Source organism: Chiloscyllium plagiosum, unplaced genomic scaffold, assembly GCF_037043375.1.
Source record: "Chiloscyllium plagiosum isolate Xiang-an unplaced genomic scaffold, Cpla_swu_hap1 HiC_scaffold_13, whole genome shotgun sequence".
In the NCBI taxonomy this organism is placed as follows: domain Eukaryota; kingdom Metazoa; phylum Chordata; class Chondrichthyes; order Orectolobiformes; family Hemiscylliidae; genus Chiloscyllium; species Chiloscyllium plagiosum.
In genome coordinates, this window is record NW_028270151.1 from 32425962 (window position 1) to 32440519 (window position 14558).

General features: G+C 39.4%; 1 protein-coding gene and 1 long non-coding RNA gene across 2 annotated transcripts in view; one reads left to right on the top strand and one right to left on the bottom strand.

Annotated features, from left to right (window-relative positions):
* Positions 1-6873, top strand: part of LOC122556050 (uncharacterized) — a 23169-nt gene extending 16296 nt beyond the window's left edge. The window contains exons 4-5 of the mRNA XM_043702451.2: positions 1958-1998; positions 4114-6873. Of these exons, the coding sequence (XP_043558386.1) occupies positions 1958-1998; positions 4114-4296 (224 nt within the window). The 3' untranslated portion in view covers positions 4297-6873. The remainder of the gene's footprint in view (positions 1-1957; positions 1999-4113) is intronic.
* On the bottom strand, positions 492-13934 carry LOC122556051 (uncharacterized). Its single transcript, XR_006313449.2, has 3 exons — positions 13696-13934; positions 7285-7460; positions 492-783 (listed from the first exon to the last, which is right to left on the bottom strand). It is a non-coding gene; the product is annotated as an uncharacterized LOC122556051 (long non-coding RNA).
* Between the last annotated feature and the right edge of the window lie 624 nt (positions 13935-14558).

Genomic DNA, 14558 nt, shown 5'->3' on the forward strand with positions numbered 1-14558 from the left:
AGGCATTAAATGGTCATTCATTGGCCTTCCCAGGGATGGAAGTCTACCAATCAGTCTAAGGCAGCATCACATTGTTGTCAGCACTACTAGGAGACTTGGCAGCTGCCAATAATGCACCCACCCAATAGATGGGGCATCTCAGGCCAAAGGTGAGTGAGGGTAGTGCCCACATTCACAGTTTTACTGATGTCAGCTTTTCTATTTCCTGATTTTCTTCCAAATTCTCAAAATGCCATAATGGGATTTGAACTCAAAATCTTTAGGCTAAAAGTCCAACAGTCTGGATTATTCATTAATGATATAAACAACCTATTAAAATCAAAAGTAATGAGATATGATTTGCTACCACAGTTAATTACAATTAGATAGCATTTCAAGAGTTACTGTGTACTATGCTCAATGCCATATGTTTTTGTGTACATTTTATTTTCGAACTTCAGTGATTGATTTCCCCTAATTCCAAGTTTGACATTTAATGCAGATGACACCTCTTTAAAATCAGCAGCAGCATTGAACAATGAAGGTTTCCTTAGATCTTATTAGAAGCTGATTCACCATTAGGGAAAGAGTATAACTGGTCAGCAAAGATAAACACATATGTTTACTTTCAGGAAAAATATTAATACATGTAGAAATTAACCATCTGCTGTTCCCCCTCTCCTATGATTATTTCAACAGAGGTACATGGATATAGACCTAATCTTAAGTGCCAAAGATAATTTCTGAGCACATTGTGATGTTCCCATCTGCTTTGCTGGATGACTTTGTCCCGTTCCTTGAATTCTGCAAAATCACAAGGACAGAAAAATTTATAGGCTTTGCATATACATTGACAGCTTTTTGTTTAAAAATCAAAAGAAAATTTGTGTGTTTTCTAAAATATCTTTTGTAATGGTCTCCTGTTCTGATGCGCAAATCAACTGACTGAGAAATTTAAACCAACATTTTTTTTAAATGGATAGATGCAGAAATGGCTTTCCATCTGTTTGTGGAGATTGAATTTCCATCACTACTGACCTTCCTCAGACATTGATATGCAGTCTAAACTAGCAATATATACAAAAACCTGTGAATATAAAAAGCGCATCACCTTGGAGTAATTCTGCCATCAACCATCTGGCATTAATATATGCTTTTACCTAATGAGTTATTAGAATTATGATACTCTGAAAACTACCTATAAAATTCAGAGGCCAGTTGTTCATCATTTTTGAAATGGAATTTGAAGTCACACAGGACAAAACAGAGTAATTTAGCTGCACAATATTAATTTAAGTTGTGGTTCTACTTCAGTTTGCTTATACCTTGATTTTAAAGATATTACAGGTCATTCTGCTATAATGCACATTTCGTCAGCACGAATTGGCTATAGCACGATTGATGAATTGTGGACTTTATGTGGATAATACGAACATTCTACTGAATGGATGTAACAATTTTCTATTTGCAACCTTCTACAGCACGATTTTCCATCGCTTGAGTTTCTATAGCGCAAGGTTGCAGGAGAACAAAACTGTCGCATTATAACAGAACAATCTGTTTAATCATAGTTCATTCCATTAAACTAACAAAGCTAATTTTGACACTGCATGCAATCTCCTTGTTCCATTTTTCTGAAAGCTGTGGTTGTTGCTGCAAATAACATGTTCAAAAATGCTTGAGTCCAGCTTCTGGTGAATAACTGTACGGTAGCTAAGCAACCTGTGACGAATCTGGTAAAATAAGATATTTCTGATACTGGTGACTACCTATTGAACTTACAGACTTTGGATAGAAAGAAAGTTACAGTTTTATGTGTGCTCAAAGGCTTCATTCTTCACATTTTAAGATGTACAATGGTATCACATTGTACAAAGATTTCAGTTGGAGCAGATGGTGTTTTTCTCATCCAATTCACTTACGAATGTATCATACCAGCTTGTGAATATGCGTTTTACACATTTCTTTCTTCTTATAGGTCCTAATGCCAATCCTCCTCCAGCAGATGTCAGTTGCCAGGTAATTGTACTCAAGGTTATTGACATGCAATAAACCATTTGCTGATTTCATTTCATAAACTCAGATCCTCTATTGCTATGGTCAACTTATTCAAAATGATGATAGTCTGTGCAATGAACATCGACTGAAATGTCACTGCACAGGTATTCATATGATCCCCTTCCATTTCAGGAAGTCACATGATCCCCATCAGCCACAAAATGTAGATGTGAGGTGCAGAGGTGAATCTGCCATTCTGTTTTGTATTGACCCTGAAGTAAATAAGTCAATAGAACAATGTTAAACTAAGAAATAGAAATATATAACATAATGAGCCTAGTGGCTGTGATTACATGATCTGTACCAAACTCATTTCAGAGAGAGAGAGAGAGAGTGCAACTAACAAAAGCTCTGAGTCAGAACAATGTGGTTTCATGTCACCCTCTAGGAACTTGACCATAAGACTTTGGTTGATACTCCAGCACAGTATGACACTGTATTGTTGAAAAGCAGAGGCATTAACCCTGCCAAGAGTCATCCTTCAACCGACATCACAAATAGATTATTTGGTCATTATCACATTACTGGTTTTGAGGTTACCTTGTGCAATTGGCTGCATCAGTGAGTCCCAATTTATTTCCAGTATTATAGAAAATGAAGAGAATAAAAGACTATTTGATTCTAAATAATTGCAAGGACTCTCTTAGAAAGATATTGACAAGATAAAGCAATGCCAGTTGACCACTGAACAATAGTGATTTAGAATTCTACATGGATTCTTGTGGCCTGTTAATTTGTTATACTGTATCTCATTTTGAATATCATTGATACTAGTTCCTGAGGTTTATGAAGCTGTTGGAAGAAAGGTAAAATAATAAAAACAAAATGGCCATTTCTAAAACCAAATATGGCCATCAAATCCCTGAGCAAACTATTTTCATTGTAGCACACATTGATTTTATCTGTTTATTTACATACAATTCCGATATCCTCTTCTCAGGATATTCTTCATTTGAAAAGTGATCAATATGTGGAACAGAGAACATAGCGGAGGTGCTAGTCCTGGAATAATTGAAGAAATATTTGAGTTAAATGATTTGGGGTATTATTACTTTGCTATCTGCAAAAATACAGCTGAACCCCATAGCCTTCCTCATCTGTAATTAGTTTTTACTGGCAACCCCTTTAGGAAAATATACTTAGCAAATTTAACTTAATACTTTGTTTTATTGGTAAATGTGGCAAGGTCTTCTTGCCTTTTTCTAGTCTGATACGAAAATTCAATAATTGCCAGAGCTGAGTTGTCAGATGTGGGGTGATAGTTCTCGACGTCTCCTTTCACTATGATTGACCAGTGTTGCGTTGGGCCCTGAACCAATGTGTTTCCCCCTATCCCTGACTTAATTCAGCAGCACTTCCACATCAGCATTGATGAACCTGGCGGCTACCTACCTTCCTGAGGACGTAGCAAAAATTAATGTTCCAAGTCCTTTCTGGTTTTGTTTCTAATTGGTTTCAACTTTAAGCTAATGCAAACCTTTGAATCATAAAACTGCTATTGAGATCATTCCTATCCAAACCAAAAGTTTCCAATGTTGGAGTCATAGAGTCATTTGGCTTGGAAACAGATCTTTTGGTCGAACCAGTCCATGCCAACCATAATTCCAAACTAAACCAGTCTCACCTGCCTACGCTGGCCCATATCCCTCCAGACCATTTCTTATTAATGTTCCTGATGTCTGGAATTCACCTCAATTAATTCAATTATGCTGACCCTTGGACTACATTTTAGCAATATGGCCTGAGTTCAATTTTGACTTGAGATTTTATGCAAGGCTACCATCTAGACAAGTAAATGAAGAAATGAAAAAGTTGTCATGGACTATCTCATTGTTCAATGTTTTTACCTAATGCTCATGCTAATATTATGAAGCACCAGTTGTCTAGGTTTAAGTGATTTTGTGGGATCTCTCAGAGTTTAACATTACTGCATTCTGGAATCAGGCTGCAGAGATTGTATCAATTTGGCTCAAAACAAGCCTAAAATCACTTTAGGATTCTACTTCAAGAAAAGCTATACAATGCACAAATTAAAGATGGGTATTATTCACATTCATTTTCTTTCATTAATTTTAGAAAGCAGAAGATCCAATTTCTACAGTTTTCTGTCCTGACTATGCTGCACTAACTGTCCCGGGGCAAAATATTCGACAGACTCTAGCTTCTTCAATTGCCTCTGATGATTCATACTACGCTACCATTGTATTTGCACCTCAACAACAAGCTACTGGTGTGCAGAAAACAACTGCTGGTAATTAAGGGATAACAAATTTGGTAGAGTGACATCTGACTACTTATCTTTGTTCTGTGAACTCTCAGATATCACATTGAATTATCACATGACCTTTCTTACTACTTCTTCTATGAAAACAGAAGGCACAATTTGACCATCATGTATGAATTGATCATGTTCTAACACTGAGGAAGTGAAATCCTAATAAAATCAATCTGACCTGGATGACAATTCATTGACTAACTCTGGAAGGATGAGAGAGAGTTTAGGAAGGCATCACTAGATTCTGTAGGAACACTTTCAAGTTGATATCATCTAGAGAAGTCCATTCGCAAGCAATTAGAAATAATGGGCAACTGTTCAGGCTGATTGGTCTATTGCCATTGTACCATTCCTACTTTGGTTCTGACTGGCCTCTTAAGATTTGCTCATGTTAGGTGTGATCTCACTGAGTTGGTGCTGGACTTTAATTCTGTGAATTAAAAACTTTATCCACTGGCACTACATATATTTGTAGTATCAATAAAACTGCATGGCATTCTTCTTTAGCACTATCAAAGTTGCAAAGTATTCTTCATGTGACCTGAAGTGAGGATTTCACATTAGCCAGTAATGGATGCCATTTATTTTGAAAGGCTATAGCATGATCAAATTAGTCAGATCATCATGTTCTGATTGATATAATTCCCAAGATGTAAGATTGTGATACTGATTTTGTGTCTTCATTTTAAACAAAGATATCAATATATAGGTACAAGTTTACAATCAGAATGTCAAAACTCAACATTTACAGTCACAAGTGACTATTACGGAACGTTTGAGTGACTTAACAATTCAACCAAGTTGAAGCGTTTAATAGAGTCAGTTGCTGGACTGTAACTCACAAAGCCTGTCTTACAGACAGCATTATGTAAAAGGCTAGGGGTTGCATTTTCAGTTGCCTGAGGAGGAAAGCTTGGACTCCAGTTTAACATTGCTGACCATAGTGTTGGTGCAACACCACAACTCCATTTTCAGAGAAGCTGGAGGCATGAACAGCTCCTGACACTACTACCTCCCTGCAAGGTCAAAATAATGTAATGAAGGAGAAAAAGTGGAAAATGTAGTAAACTCTTAATGGGTCAGACAACATCTGTGCAGAAGACTGAGTTAGCATTTCAGGTTGAAAATGAAGGCTGAAGTAAAACATTAAATCTGTTTCTCTGCTCCCTGTCCTGCTGACTATTTCCAGCATTTTCTGTTTTTATTTCAGATTTCCAACATCTGTGGCATTTTACTTTATGTTCTAAAGTAATTAAGGGGTTTATCAACATTTCCAGTTAGCATGCAACATGCTCAGACCAGTGTGTCAGGCTTAGACCAGACTATGAAAGGACTGCACTTCAACCTGAAAGGGATCCATGTCTATATCTGAATTAGTCACTGGGCCACAAAGCCTCCAGCCTCAGGATGCTACCCATCATCCTTTTTGGGATGGTGAGCAGACACCTTGGTCGTGAAATTCTTTTAAAATAGAGATAGGTGTGCCTAGAACAAGCAGTTTTAGTGGTCAGGGCATGGAACTGATCCCACATCAGGTTCCTGTCCAAGAAACAAAAATTCAGTCCATGTGTTATGAAATTGATCATTAACCACCTGGTGATATGCAGCTTTTCTGAAATGATCCTCATTATTGTCAGGGCTGTCACAGCCAACTTTTACATTTTACCTCCAGTAGCAACAAGGAGCTGAATTTGTCAGGAATAAATTAAATTTGGAAGCTTAAAGTAACAGAGCTACGGACTGATCTAAGATATATTAAGAAAGCAATGAATTAAATACTGATGAATGGGAAAGGGCCACATAAATTAGGAGAAAAAGGTCAGGAAAATCCTCGGAGTTGCTTCCATTTCTTTGCCAACAATGTGGGGAATTGATCTGGCAAGCATTTCAGTAATGGTCAAAAGGTTACCATTCAAATTGTCAATATGCATCCCTAGTGTTGATTAAAATTAGATGAAAATAGCAGAACACTGTTGCTATATGAAGAGATGACAATTCTTAAATTTATTGATTTTTAAAAACGTGTAGATTAATTGAACAGTGCATGAATCACACTCCATGAAACATGAGACACATGTGAATCAAATTATCTGATATTTCCTGCAATAGAATCATCTGCCTATGGATTTCAATGATGAGTTCATTACGTGTGGTCTACATAGAAATCCCTTATAATCAATTAGCTATGGTTTCACATATTCACTTTATTAAATTTATAGTACAAATAATACTGCTTTGTGAAGGTTTGAAAATATATGTTTCCAGGTTCTGAGATCTTTACTTTTGGAGTTCAGGTGTAGAGAAAATTTCACTTTAATATCTAGTAACCTATCACTTTTTGTTCAAGTCTCACGTGTATGACTTCATAACACTTCCAATTGATTAGAGCTGATCTTTGATCAACCATCCAGTCCTGAGTTTCATCGGACCTTGGAAGATTGTACAAAATATTGTGAGAAATATATGTAAATAAATGTGACCTATTTATTAAATGTTCTTTTGGAGGAGTACTGATGTGATAATTTAACATTTTCTCATTATTAAAGGCATATGAAACTAAATTCATTGGCTGCCTTGGTGCTTTCATATATCTCAAACCCTATGCCTGCTGAATACATTTCACAGCAAATTATTAAACAAGCAAGTGTTAACAATTAATTTCCTTGATGCTTTGCTATGCATCTTTAATAGTAAATAAAAAGTGTATCTTTGAAATTTGAGAAAGCTGTCACACTGGTTAGTCAAACAACAGCCTGAAATAATCGCACTTACTGAATCATAGCTAACAACCAATGTTCTATACTTCACTTATCACCACCAGCAGGACAGATCTGCTAGAGCTGGTGGCACAATGCAGTCATATAGGGTCAGGTGTAAGTGGCCCTGACATCCTCAACATGACTCCCGATTCTATGTAATTTCATGTTGAGGTAAATTTTGAGCAAGAAAGGATCTCACTAGTTGCTACTTACCCCAGTTAATGAATTAATGTGCCTCCATGGTGAGCACCATTTGAAAAAAATATTGAAAGTAGCAGGATGACAGAATGTAATTCAGGTGTGGACTTCAATGACCATCAACAAAAGTAGTTTAGAGGCATCAAGACTGACTTGACTGGCTGAGTCCTGAAGGATGTCTCTGCCTGAAGCTAATGTGAGGGAAACAATAAGAAGAAAATATTTATTTTACCTCATTGCCTTAATATCACCAGTCAGGCAAGCATATGGTAAGAGTGATCATCACACTGTCTTATTGACTGACTGACAATACCATCTGTGAAGCTCTTGGGAACAACAGTAAGGTTCAGGAAGGAGCAGATCCTGTTTAAAACCATGGTTCCTTCATTCTCCATCTAGAATCCCTCTCTTGGTGCATGTATATGGTAGTCCTAAATGGATCAAATGCATAATAGATTTTCAACATATTACACTACACTATCCGCCATATTATGTAGAACTGACTCCATATTAAATAGATACAGCAAAACTGTACATCAATGAGGTGCTGTAGGCTAAATCTGTTATGTCATGGCTCAGCAGATCTTTCAGTCTATCGTTGATATGAAGCTGATGAATCAGCTTTGATTCAATGGGGACTGCATGCATGTTGGGAACAGTAGTAAGCTGAGGTGTTAACACAGTGAACCGACAGCACAGGACTGCACATACACTGAACGATGGGAGCAACATTTTATAGACAGAGCTAATGAACACAACATTCATAGTTCTGCAGTTTTGCCACATCCAGCTTTCGTGAACTATTAAGCAAATGAAAGAGTGAAGAGACTCCACAAACATTCTCATCCTCAATGATAGGGGAGCCCAGCACATAACTGCAATGGACAAAATTGAAGAACTTGCAACCATCTTCAACCATAATGATGGATGATTCATTTCAGCCTCCTCCAACACCCACAACATAGTTACCAGTTTCAAATTATCCAGATTCAGTCTCCACATGATATCAAGAAATAGCGCACTGGATACAGAAAATGTGATGCCCCAACAGTATTCTAATTGTAGCACTGAAGACATTCTCCAGAACAAGTGTGGCAATACTATGGATTTAAAAGGTGTATTTGTCCATTTTTAATTATGGAGAAGTTGAGACAGAGGCTATGAGTGGTTTGATTCAAGCCAATAAAATAAATAGCTTGTGAGGCCTTGGTTTTTCTTTAAAGTTGGAACAATAAAAGCAGCCTGAACAGGTGGGGTGAAGCTCCCACAGAACCAGGATTTATAGTTATAGCTTTCAGTAGCAGTTAGGGCTGTGAGACTGTGACATCTCTCTCTCTGTGTTACAGGTAAAAGCTTGGATTCTCTTCCTGCTGCTAGAATTGCATGTGAGACAATCTATGTCACAGAATTTGCCTTTGCCAAGGGTATGCTCATGGGATGTTACAATATTGGAACAGTTAATGAGTAGTTTATTCTTGTATTAAGTGTTCAGATAGAGTTACAGTTCAGCCAATTCTTGTTTTTTCTTTTTATTTAATCTGTATTTTAACGATAGCATATAGATAAAGCATGTTTTGCTTCGAGCCTAGTAGTGAGATCAGGGCTGAAAATGTGTTGCCGGAAAAGCGCAGCAGGTCAGGCAGCATCCAAGGAGCAGGAGAATCGACGTTTCGGGCATGAGCCCTTCTTCAGGAATGAGGAGAGTGTGCCAAGTAGGCTAAGATAAAAGGTAGGGAGGAGGGACTTGGGGAAGGGGCGTTGGAAATGCGATAGGTGATAGCCCGGAGTGGGGGTGGGGGCGGAGAGACCAGGAAAAAGATTGCAGGTTAGGAAGGTGGTGCTGAGTTCGAGGGTTGGGACTGAGACAAGGTGGGGGGGGGAGGGGAAATGAGGAAACTGGAGAAATCTGAGTTCATCCCTTGTGGTTGGAGGGTTCCTAGGCGGAAGATGAGGTGCTCTTCCTCCAGCCGTCGTGTTGCCATGGTCTGGCGATGGAGGAGTCCAAGGACCTGCATGTCCTTGGTGGAGTGGGAGGGGGAGTTGAAGTGTTGAGGCACGGGGTGGTTGGGTTGGTTGGTGCGGGTGTCCCAGAGGTGTTCTCTGAAACGTTCCGCAACTAGGCGGTCTGTCTCCCCAATATAGAGGCCACATCGGGTGCAGCGGATGCAGTAAATGGTGTGTGTGGAGGTGCAGGTGAATTTGTGGTGGATATGAAAGGATCCCTTGGGGCCTTGGAGGGAAGTAAGGGGGGAGGTGTGGGTGCAAGTTTTGCATTTCTTACGGTTGCAGGGGAAGGTGCCGGGAGTTGAGGTTGGGTTGGTGGGGGGTGTGGACCTACGAGGGAGTCACGGAGGGAGTGGTCTTTTCGGAACGCTGATAGGGGAGGGGAGGGAAATATATCCCTGGTGGTGGGGTCCGTTTGGAGGTGGCGGAAATGACGACGAATGATACAATGTATATGGAGGTTGGTGGGGTGGTAGGTGAGGACCAGTGAGGTTCTGTCCTGGTGGCGATTGGAGGGGCGGGGCTCAAGGGCGGAGGAGCGGGAAGTGGAGGAAATGCGGTGGAGAGCATCGTCAATCACGTCTGGGGGGAAATTGCGGTCTTTGAAGAAGGAGGCCATCTGGGTTGTTCGGTATTGGAACTGGTCCTCCTGGGAGTAGATGCGGCGGAGACGAAGGAATTGGGAATATGGGATGGTGTTTTTACAGAGGGCAGGGTGGGAGGAGGTGTAGTCTAGGTAGCTGTGGGAGTCGGTTGGTTTATAGTAAATGTCCGTGTTGATTCGGTCGCCCGAGATAGAAATGAAGAGGTCTAGGAAGGGGAGGGAGGAGTCTGAGACGGTCCAGGTAAACGTCGATTCTTCTGCTCCTTGGATGCTGCCTGACCCGCTGCATTTTTCCAGAAACACATTTTCAGTTCTAGTCTCCAGCATCTGCAGTCCTCACTTTCTCCTAGTCGTGAGATCAATCAAATTACATCCGGAACACAATGTCTGGCACTTGCCTTTGAAATAAGAAAAAGTTAGGATCTATTCTATCTCCTTGACATGTTTTGAGTGGGTTTGATCTGGTCCATGATACTAGCAACAGCCCTTGCCAAGATCTTTCAGTCACCATATCTACTCAATAACTTGGAAAATTAGGCATGCACAGTTCACAAAACGTGGGACAAATTCAATCCAGCTGATTAATATCATGTTAATTATCAGTCAAATAATGGAGGATGTCCTCAACAGTGCTATTAAATGACACTTAAATGGAAATAGCTTCAATAATACATACTGTTGGTTCGATCAGAACTACTCAGCTCCAGATCTCATTACGACCGTGGTGCAAGGTCAAACATGGACAGAGGAACTGAATCCAAGAAATGGGATACAAGTGACTGACCTTGAGATCAAGGTAGCACTTGAACCAAGGTTGGCATCAGAATGCAACATCAATGTTGAAGTTAATGGAAATTAGGGTAAAATTCTCCATTTGTTGGAGTCTTGCTTAGCACAAAAGAATATGTTATCATTGGTAGAGAGCAATAATCTCAGCGCCAGGAGATCACTGCAAGGATTGCTAAGGGTAGTGTCCTACGCTCAATCTTTTTCATCACTGAAATTCTCTCCTCCATCAGATCAGAAGTAGTGATGTCTGCTGGTGATGGCACAATGTTCAGATCCAATGCAACATCTCTGATAATGAAGAACTCTGTGTCTGGAAAACATTTAGACTTGGGATAATAAGTGACAACTACTATTCATGCCACACAAATGTCAAATGTTGACCATATCCAACCAGAGGATTTCCTTGCACTTCCTCTTGGCATTCAAAGCAGTATAATTACACAATCACTTCCATCATCAGTTTGGAGGTAACTGTTGACCAGAAATAGAACTGGCCCATCCATATGTATTTATGTTGACATTTACATAAACTGTGATTACAACAACAGGTCAGATTCATTGAATTCTATAGCAATTAGTTTGCCATTTAAAAGGCCTAAGTCAAAAGTATAATGGAACAGTCCCCAATTGTCTGGATGGGTGGTGCTCCAATAACACCCAAGAACTTCAAAACAATTCAGAACAAAGCAATCCCTAACTGTTGCCTTATTTCGTCAAAATGATACTCTCATTATTCAAACAAATTCACAAGGTTCAGAACTGCTCTTGCCTGTTCCAATCTGTCCACCTCCAGCTTCGAACATTGAACAAGATCATGCACAAGTGGAGGTACCTAATGATTAAATAGCCAGCTGCCTCCAGGAACTGGACAAGCGTGAATCCCATTCCCGCCTTGAGAGAATTATAAGTGCCGTGTCTGGGGGCAGGTTTTATGATTTCCTGTCACCTCTTCTATTTTCACCATAACAGAGAGCGTCTTCTTGGCAAAAGTTTGGGTGTTAACATAGAACATAGAATGTTACAGCGCAGTAATCCCCTTGGCCTTCGATGTTGCACCGACCTGTGAAATTAACCTGATGCTAATCCAACATACAGCCTTCCATCATTATCCATATGTACATCCAACGCCCATTTAAATGCTCTTAACGTCAGTGAGTCCACTACTATTGCAGGCAGGCCATTCCATGCCCCTCTGAGTAAAGAAACTATCCCTGATATCTGTCTTAAATCTATCACCCCTCAATTTAAAGCTACGTCCTCTCATGTTAGCCTTACCATCCAAGGAAAAAGGCTCTCACTGCCTACCCCATCTAACCCTCTGATTATCTTATACAATATGAGTCCAATGTCTTTTTGCAAATTTCTAGATCTATTTACATTATTTTCTCTGCCATTCACCTCAAAATAGCTAGCAAACTTAAAATATCAGGCTCTCACTTCATCCAAATTGTTTCTGAATATAGTAGAAAATGGAGGCTCCAGTGCAGATCCATGGTGAATCCCACCATCTCCATTGTGTTAAATAGAGTAAACATCTATTATCCCTTCTTTAAAAATTTCTATCCAAACCAAAAGGTAACCACTAATCCTATGCAGTCTCATTTTAACAATCTTTTACGTGAAACTTTATTGATTCTTTAAAGCACATAGCTAGTAAATGAATTTCATTGACTATTCCTTCTTAATGCCTCCACAGTAGAAAGAATGACCATAGTGGTTAGGTCCTGTAATGTTGCTGCTAGTATCTGCACTTCAGGCTTACAGCGGCTGCATAACCTTGCACATTTTCTAGCACACTTATTGTTATTTGAGATGTGGCAGGAAGGGTAGGAAAATTGAATAGAATGTATCTTGAGTTGCCCATCTGATGTAACCCACTCCCTCTCCCTGTCAAAATCAATAATTATCCATATTCCATTTCAAGAATCTATTTCCAGCTTTAGGTATTATTTTCAGCCTGAGAGTTGTCAGACCTTAGGTTGCACACTTCCCTTCATGTCTCTCTCATTGAGTATCTGACACAGCCCTTTGTGATTGAGACACACCCATATATAAATCAGATCCTCCAGCCAGTATGCGACTTCATTTCTAGTTCAAAAACAGTCACCTTTTCCATAATATGGCCAAAAGCATTCTTCAAATTCTATGATACTACATAGATAACCCAAAATCTGGATATTCTATAGTACTCAATAATATTAGAAAATGATTAACATAAGAGAAAAACTGAGGATTCCTTCATTTAAGTCATTGCTGAAAAATAAAACAAACGTAAATGTTCTTATTTTTAAACATCGTGCCAAAAGTACTTGTTATAGCTCCCACTGCAGTTCAAGCAGTTACTCAAATGTTGCACATTCTTCTGGTTACCCACTGAGCTAGAACTACTCAGCAAGTGGCCTCCACTGACTAACAGGTACATATCTCAGCACTGTCAAACAACTGAGAGACAAAATGCTTGAACAATCATTAGATTGTACCGCATGTGCAGACTAACACTTTTAAAATAAAGAGAATATTTATGCTGATTGCATTATCACTGCATGTAAGACGTTATCATGCTGTTGTCCAACTAATTCATTCTTGTGGACTGAAGAAGTCAGTGAAAAGCGGAACTTTCAGCAATTTATAACAGCGACACTGATATTGAATGCAGCAATTAATTTGTCTGGTAAATTACCATGTTTTGCTAGATGCATCTGAATTATAATATTTATTTTCCCTTTATTCTTTATCTACTTTGTATTGTTCAGATTGTCAGACATTATCAGACTGTTTTGATTAAGCTCAGAACACATTTATTTATATAGAAAGAATGATGGAGAAGCACATACAGACAGCTTCTCTGCAATAATCCACGACTTTTGAAATAATGAATGCTGAACCTTAAAAAGTGCATTCTAATAACTGGTCCAGGATGTCATCTGAAAAAAAAACAATGTTGGGAAATGTGGGCTCAATGCCTAGGTGCCCAGTGAATAAGGGTGTGTGAGTGTCATTAACTTGCTGTAAATTATTGACTTACCAACCTTGGTCAGGTATTTAATTTCTTGCATCAGTTGGCAAGCCTGGGAATGCTGTGAAGTTTAGAATCCAGTATCACTTTGCCACTTCCTCCAAGTAGGCCAGTTTCATGCCATAGATATTGAGCAGTCAGTATCTCCTGCTCTCAATGTGCTCAAATAGCATTCAGATTAAATTGCAGCATCTCTGCTGAAACAGCATGCTCTCCTGTTGTGATTTCTTGTATATGCCAGCTGCTCCAAAAGTAGATGTTCTTGATACGTAGCTGTGATTATTTCTTGAATTTGCTTTTCTCTGACTCTGTGTTCTTGTAAATTATACCTGTGGAGAATGGCAGCTGGTTAAATAGAGATTGTAACATTTGAGGCACTTAATGTTCCAAGGGTTGATACGTTCCATTTTGACTAGGGGAAGGATCCTGTTGGGATCTTTTCATAGGTTGCACAGATCAGTTCCAGGGTCAGTGAACAGATCAGGAACCTAACTGCCACATCTTTGCACTGTGGGAGGAAACAGAGCACCCGAAGGAAACCATCACAGACACAGGGAACACACAGACAGTTGCCCAAGGCTGGAATCAAGCCCAAGCCCTTGGTGCTAAGAGCCAGCGATGCTAACTACTGAATTACGTGCCACCCTAGTACTCCTGCAAGACTCAAAGATGATGGGGTTATGGTCTGAAAAGACAGAGCTGCACAATGCAATCTCGAAGCCACCTGTGTCCTGGGGTACCAACATATGGACATGTTTCTTTTAATATTCTAGGTCAGTTGGCTGGGAAGTGATTGTGTTCTTTATGCACTGTCTCTCATTGACTGAAAAGGATTTCATTTTGCTCATATGTTTGAAATAAAGGCCATGTTCTTAC